Here is an 18,908-nt window from a genome sequence, read left to right as displayed (position 1 = left end):
TTTTCACTTCGCCTCCTTCTAAAGATCAGCTGTGATCGTCGTGATATCACAGAAACAGCTGCACAACGCTCCATTGAACGTGTTACTATCCCCTCTTTGCTAGAGCAGGACAGTACATTCTTTTAACAACAGACATGGCCTTGCAGGGATGGAGGACATTAGTTTTTGCCTCCATTGCCAGATTTCTCCGGGTGCAGAGCATCCTCGATTACAGTCATGCGGTCATCAAGGTATGAGCTTCTGGCCAGTGAGATCCATCAACAGGAAGTAGTTCCATTCCCTCAATGTTTAACTGGTTGTCACCACCAGGGCCTTATGGATGGATCCTAAGGAACAAGGAAGGCAGGAGCCTGATACAGAGGCACAGAAGTGATACAGCTAATGCCACCTGCTCAGCAGGACAACCATTGAACACGCTATTGGGTTTCAAAAGATGTAATTCTGATGTCTGTACCAGTTGGGTGGTGCCCTCCAGTATTCCCCTGCAAGGGGCCTGGTCATTTTGGTGATCTGATGCACTGCCCATAATATTGTTTCCAGAACTTGAGGATAGTGGGGCTCTGGTGGGAAACAACACATCTATACCAGATCTGGTATTGTGGAAAAAGACAGGAGTAATTAATGATTTCATAGTGAAGATGCCATGGGTAGCAGTGATCATAATACTTTTACATTCAGTTTGAGGGAAAGAAGAGTGGTTCCAAGACAAGTATTTTAAGCTTAAATAAAATCAACTGTGTATGCATGAAAGCAGAACTAGCTAAAGTGAATTGGCAAATGAGGTTAAGGGGTAGATCAACAGTGATGCAGTAGCAGATAGGGGCAGCAGGGTAGCATGGTGGTTAGCATAAATGCTTCACAGCTCCAGGGTCCCAGGTTCGATTCCCGGCTGGGTCACTGTCTGTGTGGAGTCTGCACGTCCTCCCCCTGTGTGCGTGGGTTTCCTCCGGGTGCTCCGGTTTCCTCCCACAGTCCAAAGATGTGCGGGTTAGGTGGATTGGCCATGCTAAATTGCCTGTAGTGTCCTAATAAAAGTAAGGTTAAGGGGGGGGTTGTTGGGTCAGGTATAGGGTGGATACGTGGGTTTGAGTAGGGTGATCATGGCTCGGCACAACATTGAGGGCCGAAGGGCCTGTTCTGTGCTGTACTGTTCTATGTTCTATATTTAACCGTGTTTTTCAGAATACTCAGAATAGATACATTCTGACAGGAAAGAAAAAAATCAAAGGGCAGATCCACCATCTGTGGTTCACTAAAAAAGTAAAAGGTAGTAGAGTGGCACGTTAGCAGAGTGGTTAGCACTGTTGCTTCACGGCGCCAAGAACGCAGGTTCGATTCCCAGCTTGGGTCACTGTCTGTGTGGAGTCTGCACGTTCCCCCCATGTCTGCGTGGGTTTCCTCCGGGTGCTCCGGTTTCCTCCCACAAGTCCCGAAAGTCATGCTTGTTAAGTGAATTGGATATTCTGAATTTTCCCTCTGTGTATCCGAACAGGCGCCGGAGTGTGGCAACCAGGGGATTTTCACAGTAGTTTCATTGAAGTGTTAATGTAAGCCTACTTGTGATATTAATAAAGATTATTATTATTCTTAAACTTAAAGAAAAAGCATATAATTATGCAGGATAGATAACGGAGCAGAAGACTGTACAAAATATAAAGAACAGCAAAGAAAGACTAAAGGGTTAATAAGGAGGAAAAAAATAAGAGTATGAGGGGAAAGCTAGCTAGAAATTAATAATAGACGGTAAAAGTTTCTATAGAAACATAAATAAAATGACTTAACAAAATGAGCATTGATCCTATAGAAAGTGAATCTGGGAAATTAATAAAGGAAAATAAGGCGATGACAGATGAGTTGAACATGTATTTTGCATTGGCCTTCACTATCGGGGACACAAGTAACATCCCTGGAATTGGGAGGGAGGAACTCAGGAAAATTATAATCACCAGGGCAGTAGTACTTAGCAAATTGTTGGAGCTGTGGCTGACAAATACCCAGGTCCTGATGTACTTCATCCTAGGGTCTTAAAAGAAGTAGCTAGTGAGACAATTGATGCGTTGGTTTTAGTTCTCCAAAATTCACTAGATTCGGGGAAGTAACTCCTTCATTCTAAAAGGAGGGAGACCGAAAGCATGAACTACAGGGCAGTTAGCTTAAATCTGTCATAGGGAAATGTGAGAAACTATCATTAAAGATGTTATAACAGGGCACTTAGAAAAACTCAAGGCACTCAGGCAGAACCAACATGGTTTTGTGAAAGGGAAATCACATTTAACCAATTTATTGGAGTTTTAGAAGGATTCACATGTGTTGTGGATAAAGGGGAAGCAGTGGATGTACTGTTCGTACTTAGATTTCCAGAAGACATTTGTTAAGGTACCACATCAAAGGTTACTGTGGACCATAAAAGCTCATGGTGTAGGGGGTGACATATTGACCTGGATAGAAGATTAGCTAGCTAACAGGAAACCGAAAGTAGGCATAGCTGGGTTTTTTTCTGGTCGACAGGATGTGAAGAGCTGTGTGCCACAAGGATCAATGCTGGAACCTCAACCTCTAACAAATTGTATAAATGATTTGGATGAAGGGGCTGACGGTATGGCTGCTAAATTTGCAGGTGACAAAAGATAGGTAGGATAGTAAGTTTTGAAGACAGCATAAAGCAAATATTTAGCAAATGGAGTTTAATATGGACAAATGTGAAATTGTCTATTTTGGCAGGAAGAATAAAAGAGGAACTTATTTTCTAAATGGTGAGAGATTGCAGAGCTCTGAGATTCAGAGGGGTCTGGGTGTCCTAGTGCATGGATCATAAAAGGCTGGTTTTCAGGTACAGCAAATATTTAGGAAAGCTAATAGAATGTTGGTATTTATTGTGAGGGGAATGAAGATTAAATGTAGAGAGATGATGTTTCTGTTGCAAAGAACATTGGTGAGACCACATCTGGAGCATTGGCCTCCTTATTTAAGGAAAGGAAAGATGTAACGCAGTTCAGTGAACGTTTACCAGCCTAATACCAGAAATGGATGGGTTGTTTATGAGGAACGGCTGGGCTTGCATCCCCTTGAATTTGGAAGGGTACGAGGTGACTTGATTGAAACCGGTAAGAATGAGCGGTGTTGACAGGGGTGGATATGTGGAGAGGATGTTTCCCCTTGTGGCAGAATCTAGAATTTGGGGTTACAGTTTAAAAATAAGGGGTCAGCCATTGAAGACAGGTGAGGAGAAACCATTTTCTCCCAGAGGGCAGTGAGTCTTTGTAACTCCCTTCCTCAAAAGGTGGTTGAAGCAGAGTCTTTGAATATTTTGAAAGTAAATAGATTCTTGATAAACAAAGGGTTGAAGGATTAGGTGGGAGGTTACAAGCAGATCAGCCATCGTTTTATTGAACGGTGGGGCAGGCTCAAAGACCAAGTGGCCTCCTCCTGCTCCCTGTTGGTATGTTTGTATGTTCCTATCAGGGAAGTGCATGAGGTAAGGGAGGAGGGGGAAAAGGTGGCAGAGGAAGATGATGCCGAACATCTAGTGCTTTTTCACTCTTGGGCAGTTCACTTGTCATAATTGTGCTCGATTATGCCAACATGAATTCCACACACACGTGGGCAAAGATCATGGTCGGAATTTTACAGCCATTCATGCTGGGGGAATCTTCCGGTCCCACTGACAGCAATCCTTTCCACAGGTTTCCTGGCAGCGAGGGGTGCATTCAACAAGAAGTCCCGTTGACAATGGTGGGCCCAGAGGATGCCGCCACCAGTCAACGGCGGGCCACCTCTGCCGTCGCGAAACACGTTCCAGATTACGTGGAGAATCTCATCCCATAGATTTCGGGAGGTATTCTCCGCTCCCGATAAAAATCGGGATGGACGTCGTGAAATAGGCTGAGGTTCACGACAGCCTCGGGGCCCGCTCCCCGCACCTAATTCATCCGCACCCGGGGGGCTGGGAGCGGGCCTCCGTCTTTCCAGGCCGCGACCTCGGCACGCCGGAAATGACACGCAAAACGGCGCATTTGTGAGGTCATCCGTTCATGCACGGGTTGCCGGTTCCAACCCACGCACGCGCGGATGACTTCATCGCGCGAACCGCGCATGCGCGGTGGCCGTCTTCCTCCTCAGCCGCCCGGCAAGACGTGGCGGCTTGATCTTGCCGGGCGTCGGAGGGGAAAGAATGCTTCTGTTTTGGACGCTGGCCCGACGATCGGTGGGCACCAATCGCGGGCCTGTCCCCTCCCGAGCATAGTCGTGGTTCACCCGTGCCAATCGGGCCCCTAGATGCCCCTAACGGGCATCTGGCGCCCGTTTCACGAATGCAGCAACCAGGTGTGGTTGCTGCCGTGGTGAAACGGGCATGAATGAAGGACCGGCCGCTCGGCCCATCGGGCTCAGAGAATCGCCGTTCGCTGTGAAAAACGGCGAGCGGCGATTTTTCCGGGGGGGGGGGGGGGGGGTTGAATCGCTGGGGGCGCCAGGGGGGCGTAAAAAATGTCGGGATGCCCTCCCAAGATTCTCCCACGCCGCGTGGGGAGTGGAGAATTCCGCCCTTCAATCATGAATCTGGGCCGGGATTCTCCCCTACCCGGCGGGGCGGGGGCCCCGGCGTAGCGGAGTGGCGCCAACCACTCCGGCGTCGGGCCTCCCTAAAGGTGCGGAATTCTCCACACCTTTGGGGGCTAGGCCCGCGCCGGAGTGGTTGGCGCCACGCCAACTGCCGCCAAAATCGGCGCCAACGCCTTTGACGCCCGGCGTCGGGGCTGGCCGAAAGGCCTTCGCCGGTTCACGCATGCGCGGTGCGTCAGCGGCCGCTGATGTCAACACCGGCGCATGCGCGGTAGGAAGGTTCTCTTCCGCCTCCGCCATGGTGGAGTCCGTGGTGGCGGCAGAAGAAAAAGAGTGCCCCACGGCATTGGCCCGCCTGCTGATCGGTGGGCCCCGATCGCGGGCCAGGCCACCGTGGGGGCACCCCCTGGGGTCCAATCGCCCCCCCGGGGCCCCGCTCGTGCTGCCAATCCCTCCACCACCAGAGGTGCTTGAAACCACGGCAGCGGGAGAGGCCTCTCAGCGGCGGGACTTCGGCCCATCGCAGGCTGGAGAATCGCCGCGGGGGGCACGCTGATTGGCACGGCGCGATTCCCGCCCCCGCCAATTCCCAGGTGGCAGAGAATTCCGGCCACGGCGGGGGCAGGATTTATGCGGCACCGGGCGATTCTCTGACCCTGCAGGGGGTCGGAGAATTTCGCCCCTGAATTCTGGAGCAGCGCGGTGACGCAGTGGTTAGCACTGCTGTCTCAAGGTGCCGAGGTCCCATGTTCGATCCTGGCTCTGGTTCACTGTCCGTGTGGGGTTTGCACATTCTCCCATGTTTGCGTGGGTTTTGCCTCCACAACCCAAAGATGTGCAGGGTAGGTGGATTGGCCACGCTAAATTGCTCCTTAATTGGAAAACATAATTGGGTACTCGAAACTTTTTTTTTAATGAATCTGAATTCTGGCCAACTTTTTTTCCCTCACCTGAGCCCTGGGGGAATTGAATCTCATTATAATGTCGTTCCTACTCACTGCTCAAGCTGGAAGAAGTGCACTCTGCATCAATGAGTAAACCAAGATTTGAACCTGGAATCTTCTTGGTGGTTGACCGCACACCATGAAGTTCATTTGCCAAGCAAGGCATTAGGCAGATTTTATCGTAGCTTCAGTTTTCAAAATTACTATTGAGAGGGACAGTGATAGTAGAATGGTTAGTTACTCACCTAGCTTCTTGTTGATTACTGCGTGGGAGCTAGGATGGTAGTGAAGTCTAAGAATGTGACAAGAGAATATGAGATGCCATGCGGTCATGCAGATAGACGTTCTGAAGCAGCACTGTTTCCCTGCTTCATGCACACATTAAATAATTGCTTTTTTAAAAAACCCTTCTGTACTATGCACAAAATAAAATGTTCCCTGGTCTCTGTTATTACATCTCTGTCAATAGAGATCACGATGTGCTTTGCGAGCAAGTCTGGCATCTTTTGTGATGAGCATACTGCACCCTCAATGGCAGCAATAAGATGGGTACTCAGCCTGCCTGAGGTAATCACAGGCACAAACTTGTGTTGTGCTGCATGCATGCTGAACAGTATGCGACCCCAATAGCAATTCTGTCAAAGGTATGTGAAACAGGCTTCCTCACTACTGCTGTGTAGCCAAGAACTGTGCATATTATTACCCGAGAAATAATAGCTGAAATGAAAATGCCTTTTGCATATTCAATAGGCGACGTCGAGACTTTGAGACAATGAACAACAGTAATTAGTGCATTCTAAACTGGAGAGAAGAATTGTAAAGGAATCTGTCGCTGATAAGTAAAGCAGGACAATGTTTCTAAATCAATGCTAAACGAAAGCATGAGAGATTAAAACTTTCCGACTGATTTGCAGCTATAAATAAGTTGCTTTCTGTCAACAGCTATTCAGCAGCAGGAAGTAATAGTGTGTCTTTTTAAGAGGTTTTGTCTGCACCACAAGACTGAAGGAAGCTGTTGTTCCGCTGAAACATTTCCCTACCATTAATCTGTCAAATCATTCAGTCAGATTAAGGTTTAACAGCAGTTTGCTTTGGAGATTATTTACTGATCTCCATTCTTTGTCTGAAATCAACCAGGGAGTAATTGGTCTGTTTTTTGAGTGCTACCAATGTCCCTTGAGTTCCAAAATGGTGTCCTTCAGCAAGCACATATTTATGCAATGGATCGCGCCATTTTGATACAGTCATTAGCATTAATTCAGTGAACACCCACGAGAAGTATACAGAGAGGCAGTGTCCTACACTTCACCCAGTGACCTCTCTTAACTTCACACAGCTGAACCCATTTTCAACCGCAGAAAGTACTGCCTAAAGCACAATTTTAACAGATCATCAGCTGCTTGCAAGTTAGTTTTATTTGTTCTGTCTGCTCCTACAATTCTGTGAGTGTTTGGTGCTTTTCATAGTTGTTTCAAACATCTAGCAGGAGTGGTGTGGCAGGAGCTCAAGGATTTTTTTTTTTTTTTTTTTTTTTGCTGCCTTCAAGATTTCTGAACAAACTGATTGCTGCCAGATTGTTGTACACCAGGAAATACTCTCCTTTGAATATAGCTTAACTTGGAGAATGAAGAAAGGCAATACAGAGCAGGAAGAGGGAGGATGAACTATGGGAGAAGGAGATTTGGCAGGAGGCCATATCTACCTTGGCTATTCAAGGAGCAATTCTGCTCCAGTGAGAAACAGTGCATAAGATATTTATACTTCACTAAAGACATCTTCACAGAAAGCTACCATTTGTTGCAGCTGCAATTACAATCTCACAACAGGGCAAGGATCAGATTGCCAGTAATTGTGAAAGTACCTATAGTTGTTGCGAGGGACTAAGATCTCGCACTGTATATTTTTATAAAATATTTGGATATGCTCATTTCTATTTCTAAAATTTAGAAACTGAGGAAAGATCAGTAAAATGGTTGAAAACTATGGACCCCTGAATGCCACCTGGCAGTTTTAGGGAAACCCATATATCGTTATCTCTGAGGAATCACTAATTGCCACCCTTGCGGGCTGCATAGCCCAACCTCAAAGACAGATATTCAAAGCCCATCTACATTTCATCACCCATGCTGACCACAAGGAGATGGATTGTCTGCAACCTTCCTTTCGATTCCTAATGCTGAGGCAATTAACAGTCTTCGGAAACTAGACAATGGATACATTTCCTTTGTCAAAGGCTGGTTGGAGAGGTAGGAGGTCATGTGACATGGGCCTCTGGCTTGTGGAACAAGTACTATTGCTTTGCTGAACTGCCGTTTACCATCTAACTGGCAGTCTCACAGAAAAGCAGTTTTGCCCAGGTTGAACAGTTGGCCCCATCTACATAGCTTCTGCTGGAAATTCTGTACCATCGCCTACAAGACGGATTCATCTCCATGTGCCTATCTTATCGCGTGAAGTGAACAGCACCAGAAAAGTGAAATACACAGCATCGGTTTTCAGGCTCCTGACCCCTGTGAAGGAATACCTCATTGGACTATGATTCGAGACTCTGTAACCCATTTGAAACAATATTTCTATGCTCTGTGGCCTCTGCGCTGTAAATGTTTTATTTTTTCCAACCCTCCCTTTACAGTTTGAATGTCGAGGTGACATTGCAACTGTCCCTTTGTATTTTGAGTCTCTGCAAAAAAACTAACCCTTTGAGTTCATCCTATCTCAAGATTGCATAGGGGCTATTAAAAGAAAAAGCAGCAAAACCGAGGGGTTGGGAAATATGCCACTGCTCATAAAGAGGGAAAGAAATCAAAGGACCTTTTTACTTATGGACGTGTGGTGAGAGGAGAAGTTAGTGCTGTTTAAATTAACCCCCACCCCCTCCTGTCCATAATCTGGTGAACTTTTATCTCTTTAGGTCCTTCTAAGTAGGAATAGGAGATATTTTGTACTGTATTACAATGGAGCTCACTGAGCCTCTCCACAACCAAAGAGAGATAACTCCACTTAATTTCAACCCGCCAGAGAGAAGCAAGCAGAGTGAGCATGTGACTTTCCTAGGATTGCAGCCATGGTGCAAGGTGCCATTGCCTGCACGCACATCGCTTTGTGTGGTCTGGATGTCAACTCTATAGCTTATAATGGAACAGGAAGTGTCCCACTCAGTCAATGTCCATCTGCTGTGTGACAATGGGCAATGTGGCAGGTCAGAGCCTAGTATCCTGGCAGGAGTCATGATGCCTTCATTCTGCAGCTGTATGTGTGCCAAAGAGTGGCTAGTGGGCGGCAAGGGCGAAAGCTGGTGACACAGCTGAGATTTCACGTTGCCATTCTGAAACCATGCTTTCACAGCCCAGACTGCTCAGGGGGAGCGCTGCAGTACTTAGCAGAGGGGTTTAAACTTCTTGTGCTCTGTTGTTGGGTGTGCTGCCATGCCATCATGAGCGATGGTTCTTGCCACCAGCTATACAGCAAGCATCTGAGAAGGAGGAGGCCAAAAAGGAGAAGAGAAGAAAATTAGGAGGGAGAAGAAGGGAGGAGGAGGGTTAGACAACCCCTTTCTAACCAGGCGATCTGTGAAGAACCCTGCAGCATTACCTATTCACCAACAGCCACACAATGTCCCTCTCCTCTGTCACTGACCATCATGGCGTTCAGTTAGCCACAGTGCAAACATTAAATCTGCCACAAAATAGATATTTGAAACCAAATTTGTAAACAAAATTATGCCATATTGCATGTAAACATCCCTAAATCATCCTTGTGCATTCCCTGAGTACATGCCCTCCATGTACATTCATTATTTTTGTGTATTCTATTCATTTCTGTCCTCTCTGTTCCTTTGCCTGGCCTATTGCTCTTAACGCTGCCCCAGTGACTGTAAAAGGGCTGGTGAAAGGATGGTGACTTTAAGTGGAAGAGGCTGCAGATGTTCTTTGAGTACAAGCTCAAGCAACTCCAGGCTGCGGATGACACCTTCAATCTCAGCTGACAGGCAGCAGCAGGAATAACTAACTAGTTGTGGTAATCTGTTGGGAGCACAGATAGCTGGATTGTTGTGTCACGCTGCCTGCAAGACCTTGTGCACAGTGATGTCTTGATGGCATCAGTTTGAGTTTTCAGAGCAACAAGCTGAACTTGCCGGATAATAACCTGAACTTTCAGTGCTGCATTCAGGCATAGCATGGCTGCTGCTTGTGATGCAAAGGAACTTGCAAAAATGGTCACCCGACGATGCATCATGGTTGATTTCACAAGTGTGCAAAGGAGATTTTGGTCACCACTTTCACACTTGTCTGAATTAACTCCAAGTTGTGCGTACTGCTGTCTGCCAAATTGGTGCTGGGCTCCGTCATGCTCCTCCTCCAACATTGACCAGAGGATTTCCTGCACGTTTCCTAATGCACCAAGCATTTCTTTTATGCATATACTATCAGCATTTCTCTGTAGCTGCCCCATCAGTGTGCTCATCTGACTTCTCTGCAGCAGAACCCCTTTGTGACTTTTCCCTCAACACGCGTGCCCCCCACATTGGCTGCAGCCTACTTGTGCCCTTGTCTCACCATCTGCGGATCCTGCCTCCACCAAAACCTCTGGGTAGGTGCAGTGTCAGTATTGGAGCTGGTGGATGCAAATGCAAAATCAAGTGGCGGCGCTATATCTTCATCATCACTTTCTTAATGGAATTCCTTCGCTGACTGCTTAAGTTGCGTCTCTTGTCTATCTGATAGGAGAAAGACAGCAGGGTAAGATTGGGATGTGGGGAAAGGGGGGAATTAAACGATGCATGCTTACACCAACTTCAGCATATATATTAGAATGGGGTGAGGGGGAGGTGGATTGTGAGAAAGAAGATTAAGTGTGAAGATGCTGTCCTCTTCATTGTTTTTATCCCACTGTTGGCCATGGCCTCAGCAATGGGTGTTGCAGCAATGACAGCACTGCCTCCTCCATGCAGGCACGCCAGTCTCTCTAGTTAGCTCCTGCTGCCTTCCGGCGGCACGTTGCCCTGCAAGAAAGAGGGAAGTGTGTCAGTGAAGGTCACGCAGTCTGTTTGACTGATGTGGCAGTATGCACAAGCTGTGAGATGTGGCTGTGATTGCTAAGTGTATGAGGGTGAGCTGAAATATATGAAAAATGTATCTTAACAGTAATGGACAAGAGATTCTTGGTAAGTAAGTGATGGGGATAAACGGTGGCTGAGACCATCAGGCCAGTTGGTGGGATCGAACCCGGGACCTCGGTGCCGTGAGGCAGCAGTGCTAATCACTGCGCCACCATGCTACCCCAAATATTTGCTTCCTATTAGGATTTTGTCTTCCTTTGTTTTTCTTTCAAAAATCCCAGTTTTCTGTCGCGATTGAAACCAAGGTAAGTTATAGAAAGGTCTAGCGTGAATTTGGAGGAGGTGAATACAGTTTGACAATTTTGGAATATGTACTGACTATGATCATATTTGTTGACAGTTATTACGTGCTGAAGCTGTCCGATGGGATTGGAGACCTTGGGGAGGTTCGCTTGCCATTGCTGGGCTGTCTATTTGTGGCCTGGGTTGTGGTCTTCCTCTGCCTCATTAAAGGGGTCAAGTCGTCGGGAAAAGTAAGTGTCCTGCTGTTTTTTTTACAATTACACAATTGGAACAATGTGAATGGAAACACTGGTCAAAGGTGGCTGGAACTGAGTAAAGATTGAGAGTTGGACTAATTGCGTCTCCTACAGAGGGAAGTGCTAGTTTTTCCAGATTACAAGTGATTTCCCAGATTACAACGGCAGCCTCCCTTAAAGACCACAGTCTCCTGTTACTGCGTTACATGGGACGAAGGTTCGAGGCTTCATCACAGGTGGAATTTAATATTGCCGACATTGGCCCCGCCCACCTGTTGGAGAACCTGTGGAAAATCCGTGTCTGGTTTCTTAAGCTGGCCAGATAAGGGCCCACCCCATGATTCAGGGCCTTGGGAGCTGAAATCGCACCAGCCAACAGCTGGCAGCCAATCAGAGGCTGGCAGCTCCCCATTGTCGGCAGTGCCACCGGGCACAGTGGCTGCTACCAGTAGTGCTGCAGGGTTAGTGATTGTCGTGGACACCTGGACTTAAGCGAGTGAGGGCACAATATGGGTCATGGGGAGGGAGCTGATGTGGGACTGGAAGCGAAGAGACAAGGGGGTGCCTTTCCCAATTCTGGGAGCCTCGATCAGGCACTAATTTCCCTTGAAAAAGGAGATTCCCTGCAGAAGGCCACAGGCAAACATGACAGAGTTTGCCTGGTGGCCTTCAGGAGGCACGGGATAGCCGCGCCAATCATACTCAATCCCTGAGCCATCACTAAATGCTCAGGGATAATTGCTTTCAAACAGCTCAATAATGAGTCTAATTGACAACCCATGAGAATGCAAGTTCCTTCCAGGGGCCCATTCCCACCTCCAATTTAATTGCAGGAGGTTGGGTGATTGACACGCAATTTAGTGGGCCCAGCTACCATTTATTCTGCTGCAATGGGCCAGATTAAATCTAGTCCAAAGAATTCACTACTGGGTACTGATGGACAAAGCAGAGCACTCAGACATCTCTTCCCAGCAGTGCTTCCAGGAAAACAGAGAGCATTTCTCCATTTTAACCCTGCAACACTTCTCCCCTGAACTACAATACCAATAGGTAGATATAAAAACCTTTGTGGCATTTAACATGGAATCAGTTGATTTCTTATATATTACTGGGATTGATCTGGTTTCTATCAATATTCTCATCACACTCAAAATTGGAACCCCCCCCCAAACATCTGAAGAACGTTACTGAGAAAAAGAAAAAAAATAGCCAGTGACTACTTTTATTCAAATCAAAATATGTCCCACATTGCCAAATATCTTGTGGTAATGCCAGTCCAAGATATGGGCTGTGAGAATATCCAAATCTTTCTGTGAAATGTAGACCCAGAAACTTCAATTCAAATGAGGAGAATATTAAAGTGCTCAGTCCGCATCTTCAAACACCCAGGAACACCAACTGTCAATCAATTTAACGTTATATGCTCAAATTAGTTTCCAGAGTGAGAGGTACCAGAATCTCAGCAGTGAATCCTCAAAGGATCAACTTAAGTCTGAGCTGGGTTAGATGGAGGTTCTGAATAGAGGCAAGGTGATTTGAGTTATCTGTCCTGGTATGAAATAGGCGACCCATGATTGGCTGCACATTGTACACTCCAATTGATGTTCCTTGAAGAAGAAAAATGGGTGGGGTGTATCATGGGACAGCCAATTCAATATCACCCAATTTACCTCATTGTCTAAAGAGAGAGATTGGAAGGAAGTCAACTGCAACTATGAGGACAAGAACAAATTAACCCTAAAAGGGAGTAAAGATTAATTAATAAAAGTTAATATATTGTGAGCCTTCTCCACAGCTAAGCAGTAGCCACTCTCTTCCAAAACTTAGGGGTCAGTAACCCAACATCCTTCCTAGTTAGCAAGTTGGTCTCTTGACCAATGGTGAGAGATTTGAGGAAGAAAATAAATAGCTGAGCAATATTCTGTGTTCATCAGTTCCAACAGATTTGCAAAAGCCAAACACTTTCTGGAGCAGATTTAGCAAATGAATTCTCCTAGTTTAGAAGGTGTGGGGTCCCAAAGTGCAGTGCTGGAGGTGCAGCCTGTGGCCATACCCAACAAGTAGAGGGATCTTGCAGCTTATGCCAGTGATGGATGAGCAAAATGACACTGTGATACAGGAGGCCATTCAAGATGGGGTGGGGTGGGGTGGGGTGGGGTGGGGGAGTGAAAAATGATGTGGTAGTGGTAGTCAGGGAGACACATGGTGGCTGTATGCTCTGAAGATGCCAGGGGCCAAGGGTAAGGATATCTCCTCACTGCTGGAGGTGAAATGAGAGGGGAAAGACCCAGTTGTTGTGGTCTACATAGGAATCGTTGACATAGGTAGAACTTGGAATAAGGTTCTACTAAGAGAGTTTGAGGTTGAAATTAAAAAACAGAACTTCACAGGTATTCAGAGGAAACGGATGACCTTGAACACACACAGAAAATTGCCTTGTGGGTGCACCAAGCAATCAATAGAGCCAATGGTATATAAGTCTATTATGAAGGGATTGGATTATAAGAATGAAGAAGTCTTACTACAATCATAGCGGGTTTTGATGAGACCACACCTGGTACACCACACTTTGTTCAATTTTGGTTTCCTTGCCTCAGAAAGAATACACCTGTCTTTAGAGGGAATGTAATAACGGCTCACTAGATTGATTCCTGGGTGAGGGGGTTGTCCTATGAGCAGAGATTGAGTAGACTAGGGCCAGAATTCGGTGACCTCGCCTGCGGCTGGAATTCTCCTGCTCCGGTGTGTTTTGGCTGAGCACCGAATTCTCCATTGTTGTTGGCAGCAGTGACAGGTCGAATGGGTTCGGAGAATCCTGCCGGGCTCTACATTCCCTAGAGTTTAAGAGAATAAGAGGTGACCTCATTGAAATATGTAAAATTCTTAAAGGTTTGATAATGTAGATGTTGGGCAAATGTTTCCCTTGGCTGGCGAGTCTAGAACTAGGGTCAGTCTCAAAATAAAGGGATGGCCATTTAGGGCTTAGATTAGGAGAATTTATTTTATTCGAGAGGTTGTAGATCTTTAGAATTCTTTACTGCAGAGAGCTGTTGATACTCAGTTATTGAGTACATTCAAGTCACAGATCAATAGATTTTTGGATATTAAAGGAATTGTGTGGGAATAGTGCAGAATTTCAGAGTGGAACAAGAAGATCAGCCATGTTCTTCATGGGCCATTCCTTCCAACTCCTGTTCCTCATGTTTTACGTAAAAGCTTTACAAAGCACAGTAGCTCACTCATAGAATTTGGCCATTTAAAAAAAAAATTACTTTAAAACCATTTTGAGTCCCTTTTTATATTTTAAAAACAAGGAGCAACTTTGCTCCTCCACGAATCAGTGTTTCATTCCACTTTTTTTTGTAACCGGGCAAGACCTTGCTGAACTTAAATTTCCTGGTTTGGTTTTTGTTCAACTGCTCCGCTTCATTCCATTATTGCTCACATAAAACCAGCTAGTCAAGGAATGGTAATCAAATATTAATAATAATAACCTTTTATTGTTTAGTATTGTCAGACCCACCGTGAATATTGACTATGTTCTTTTTCTAGGTGGTGTACTTCACAGCAACTTTCCCATATGTGGTGCTGACAATTCTGTTCATCCGTGGAATTACTCTGGATGGAGCTGTCACTGGCATCAAGTACTATCTCACGCCTCAGTGGGACAAGATTTTAGATGCAAAGGTGTGTCGACTATGGCTTGTAGCTTTACTAGAGTCCAGGCAGAAAAGTACTGGGTTCCTGAAGATCAGGTGGTGGCAATATGCTCTGTTCCTTTGGCGAGTGTAGGTGGTGTCCCTGCCTCTGATCCAGAAGCCCTGAGTTCGAGTCCCACCCCAGGACTCGATGTTCAAGGCAGGTGCCTTTTCAATACGGCCAAACAGGTTGAGCGTCAACCTGCAAATCCTTCCAAAGTGCCAATAGCTGGCGGTAAGAGCAGGAGCAACTCGCTTGATGTGGAGTGGCGTCTCTCAAGCTCTAAGCCTCTGGCATAGACTAGTGACCTGTTCCGGTCTATGGAAACTGTCAAAGTCTATCTTGGTGCACCACTAGGTGAGAAAAGAGAATCGGGGTGGGATTTTCTATGCAACCCGTCGGCATGAACAGCCGGAAAGTTATGGCCCTGGAATTGGATTATGTTATCTGTCTTTGTTACAAATTCCCAGTGTACCATGGGGGGATGTGGGGTAGATGGTTCAGGACAGAGATGAGGAAAATGCCTCAGGACAGAGAGTGGTGAGCCTGTGGAATTCGCTACTGATGAAAGTAGTTGAGTCCAAAGCATTGTGGGCAGGATCCTTCGTTGAAGCAGGCGGCCAATGGGGTTTCCCATTCTGGCTATCCCATGCCATTGGAAAACCCGCGGGCATGGGTGCGCTGCCAGCGAAGCGGACGATCCCGCCGGTGGAGAATCCCGCAGTGTATGTTTTCAAGAAGCAGTTAGATATAGCCCTTGTGGCAAAGGGGATCAAAGGACATGGGGGGAAGGCGGGATCAGGCTATTGAATTGGATGATCAGCCATGATCCTAATGAATGGCAGAGCAGGCTCAAAGGGCCGAATGGTCTGCTCCTGTTTTCATAGTTTCTATGAAAGGGTCAAGTAGAAACCAGGTGCTACCTCGCAGGGAGAGAGAAGTGAAGAACCAATTCCAACCAGCTCTATCTTTGCAGGTTGTCCAGCATCCCATCAGAAAAACACACAGTAGTTGGAAATTCTGCACACCATCTAATCATTTGGTAGAAGAAGGAATTATGACCTTGATTTCCTTAATTTTACCTATTCTCAGACCGATTATTCAGATCAGGCAGGATGCTAAAGAGAGTTTAGGCAAAATAATGGAATTATTTCCACCTTCAGTAGGGGTATAAGCTGGGCAGTAGTGGGTTGTTACGGTAGCACAGTGAGGGCAGCACGGTAACACAGTGGTTAACACTGTTGCTTCACAGGTCCAGAGTCCCAAGTTCGATTCTCGGCTAGGGTCACTGTTTGCGTGGAGTCTGCACGTTCTCCCCGTGTCTGCGTGGGTTTCCTCCGGATGTTCCGGTTTCCTCCTACAAGTCCAAAGGTGTGCAGGTTAGGTGGATTGGCCATGCTAAATTGCCCTTAGTGTCCAGAAAGGTTAGGTTGGGATCTGGGGATAAGGAGGTTTGGGAATAAGTAGCGTGCTCTTTCCAAGGGCCGGTGCAGACCCAATGGGACAAATGGCCTCCGTCTGCACTGTAAATTCTATGAAACACTACCAGGATCTAAGGGCCTGTACTGTTCTATGTTCTATGTGAAGCTGTGTGCAACTTGGAGCTGATCTGTTATCACCATTTACAGTCCAGCTGAAGTTCAACGGTTCCACCCCTTTTGGGGAAATAATTCAACCAGGGGAACTCCTACCATAGTCCAAGCGTCCAGTTACAGACTGTTTCCAACTGATGGTGGTAAAGTTTCTTTGCTGTAATGCTGGGATAGCGATGCCACACGAGGTAAATTGCCATAGAATTTACAGTGTGAATAGATACACTCAGGTGGCTTGCACATTAGAGATGGGAGGGAATGTATTTTTAAAAAATTTGTGTGGAAAAAATTGATACATCCTACTCGGATAATGAGCTAACATCTGTGTGGATATCTGCAGCCCATCTAGGAAATGGCTTGTGGGGAAAATGTTTCGGAATCACAATTCTCATAGATTGTTGAGCAAATGAATACCTTAAAAATATTGGGTGGGATTCTCCGTCCCCGCTGCACCCGTTTTCCAGTACGCCCGCACCCCCTACCAGCAGTGGGACTCTCCGTCGCAGCAGCCAACCAATGGATTTTCCCATTGTGGGCACCCCCACCCCATTGGGAAATCTGCGGGCGTGAGTGCGCTACCGGCAAAACGGAGGACCCCGCAGACGAAGAACCCAGCCCATTATATTATGTAAAATGTTAACAGTTGTCTGTTTTGCATTCGATTCCAGGTCTGGGGTGATGCTGCTTCCCAAATTTTCTACTCCCTGGGATGTGCGTGGGGTGGCCTGATAACCATGGCATCTTACAACAAGTTTCACAATAACTGCTACAGGTTAGGGAATGAAAACAGCTTTTTGCTTTAACTCCTTATGTAATCCACTTTAGCATTTTATTGTTCATGACTTTCTTCATGGAATGGTTGACATTATCTGGCTGTTTTAGTGCCAAGACAAACTAAACCTCTTGATCCAAACCCAAATAGTGGCCAGTTTCAAAAATATAAATTCAGATGAGCATGGCCAATAACTTTTCCAGTCAAGGGCTGGGCTGGAAAAGGAATACCGTACAAACAAGTCCCTTCATTACAAGAGTGCTTATATGCATTGCGGTTGGTTAACATCAAAGCAGGGTAATGGAAATGCATTCCAGCGTGAAGGAAAAGATAGATCATCAATCCACCAAAAACTTGTCGCTGAGGTAATAAAACTGCCAATCACTGGCTAATGCAATGCATTGCTGTGTGAAATTCAATGAAAAATTTGCATTTTAAAATCTGTCATGGGATTTCAAGCCCTTTGAAGTGTACTTGGCTTTCGAGGAAGCCTTTGACACTTGTAACAGCTGCTGCTTTAAACATATTTGTCTGAGGCGGCAGGTGGTAGGAAAGGATAAGTGAAAATGCAATGATTTTTCACCCTACTGCCTGGACTGCTCTTCAACTTTCAGACTGTGATCCCTGATGGGGGTCTCCGATGGGAGGCACCAGTGCGCAAGGGTCGGGACACCCTCATGTGTGCGTGCTTTGCGGGTTGGGGGCACATTATTCCCGTGGGGGGAGGGAGGATGCTCCTACTTGCCAGCGGAAGGGGCAGGGTAGGATTTGAGTTGTGGGGGAAAGAGGGGCCAGCTGCCAGACCTCAGTATTGGGCCGCCCGCTCAAAATGGCGGCCCAATATCGGAGTCCAACACAATCCCGCAAACTCTCCTCTATGCATAAATTTGCATGGAAAAGGAGAGAGAATCGCATCTGGATGCCGCTCCTGGTATCAACAGTGACTAGGAGCGAGTCTCTGCCGGCAGGAAGACATAGGGTTCGATTTAACTAAATGGGAACAAAGTCCCATAGCTAGAGCAATTAGCCGCGTGTTTCCCGGCACTCGTGATACTGAGAGACACAAGTCTATAAAACACAACTGGTGTTTGAAAAGGAACTTCAACGGGGAACACATGGCCGAGGCCGTACATAGCCTGTTTTGTACAATGAGGAGCTCCGCTTGCCGGCACTCCTCATTGTAGCGAGAGATCAGGATGCCATTTTTAAATGACGTCCTGATCTCCAAGGCCTCGGAAGCCCGTCACGATCCGCCCAAGCCCTAATACACTATGGGAGGATCATCAGACCCCACCAAAACTTGCCCCCCGCCCCCCGCCCGCCCGATCACACCTGCACAAAAAATGCCAGCATGGCACCTTGGCAGTGCCCCTGCCAGATGGCAGTGCCACCAGGGCACCTCAGCAGTGTCAGGCTGGCACACTGGTTACACTGCCAGGGTGCAAGGCTGGCACTGCCCAGGTGGCACCAGCAGGGTCAGGGTATCACCCTGCCCAAAGGGCATGTACCTGGGGGCCTCCGATACCCTGCAAGACCCCCACAAGTGGCGTTCCGTCTTGTCACTGTTTGTTGAGACCAGTACTGAACAACGATCGCCCGAGGTCACTGAGGCAAGAGAGAGTTATCCCACGCCTCGAGTAACTCAGTAATCTGCATATTGAAGTGAGACTAGCTATCTCGCTCTAATATGCAGACTTGCAAAAACGTGGGCAATGGGCTGGATTCACATCGCAACATCTCATG

At 46.8% G+C, this 18,908-nt stretch overlaps 1 protein-coding gene across 3 annotated transcripts in view; it reads left to right on the top strand.

Annotated features, from left to right (window-relative positions):
- slc6a9 (solute carrier family 6 member 9) overlaps positions 1-18,908 on the top strand; it is a 259,865-nt gene that overhangs the window by 211,597 nt on the left and 29,360 nt on the right. For all 3 annotated transcript variants that reach the window (XM_038794114.1, XM_038794115.1, XM_038794113.1), the window contains 3 exons: positions 10,964-11,096; positions 14,655-14,789; positions 17,062-17,165. In XM_038794114.1, coding sequence (XP_038650042.1) covers positions 10,964-11,096; positions 14,655-14,789; positions 17,062-17,165 — 372 coding nt within the window. The remainder of the gene's footprint in view (positions 1-10,963; positions 11,097-14,654; positions 14,790-17,061; positions 17,166-18,908) is intronic.

This window comes from Scyliorhinus canicula, chromosome 4, assembly GCF_902713615.1.
Source record: "Scyliorhinus canicula chromosome 4, sScyCan1.1, whole genome shotgun sequence".
Taxonomy (NCBI): Eukaryota; Metazoa; Chordata; class Chondrichthyes; order Carcharhiniformes; family Scyliorhinidae; genus Scyliorhinus; species Scyliorhinus canicula.
This window is presented reverse-complemented; position numbering and strand designations above follow the sequence as displayed.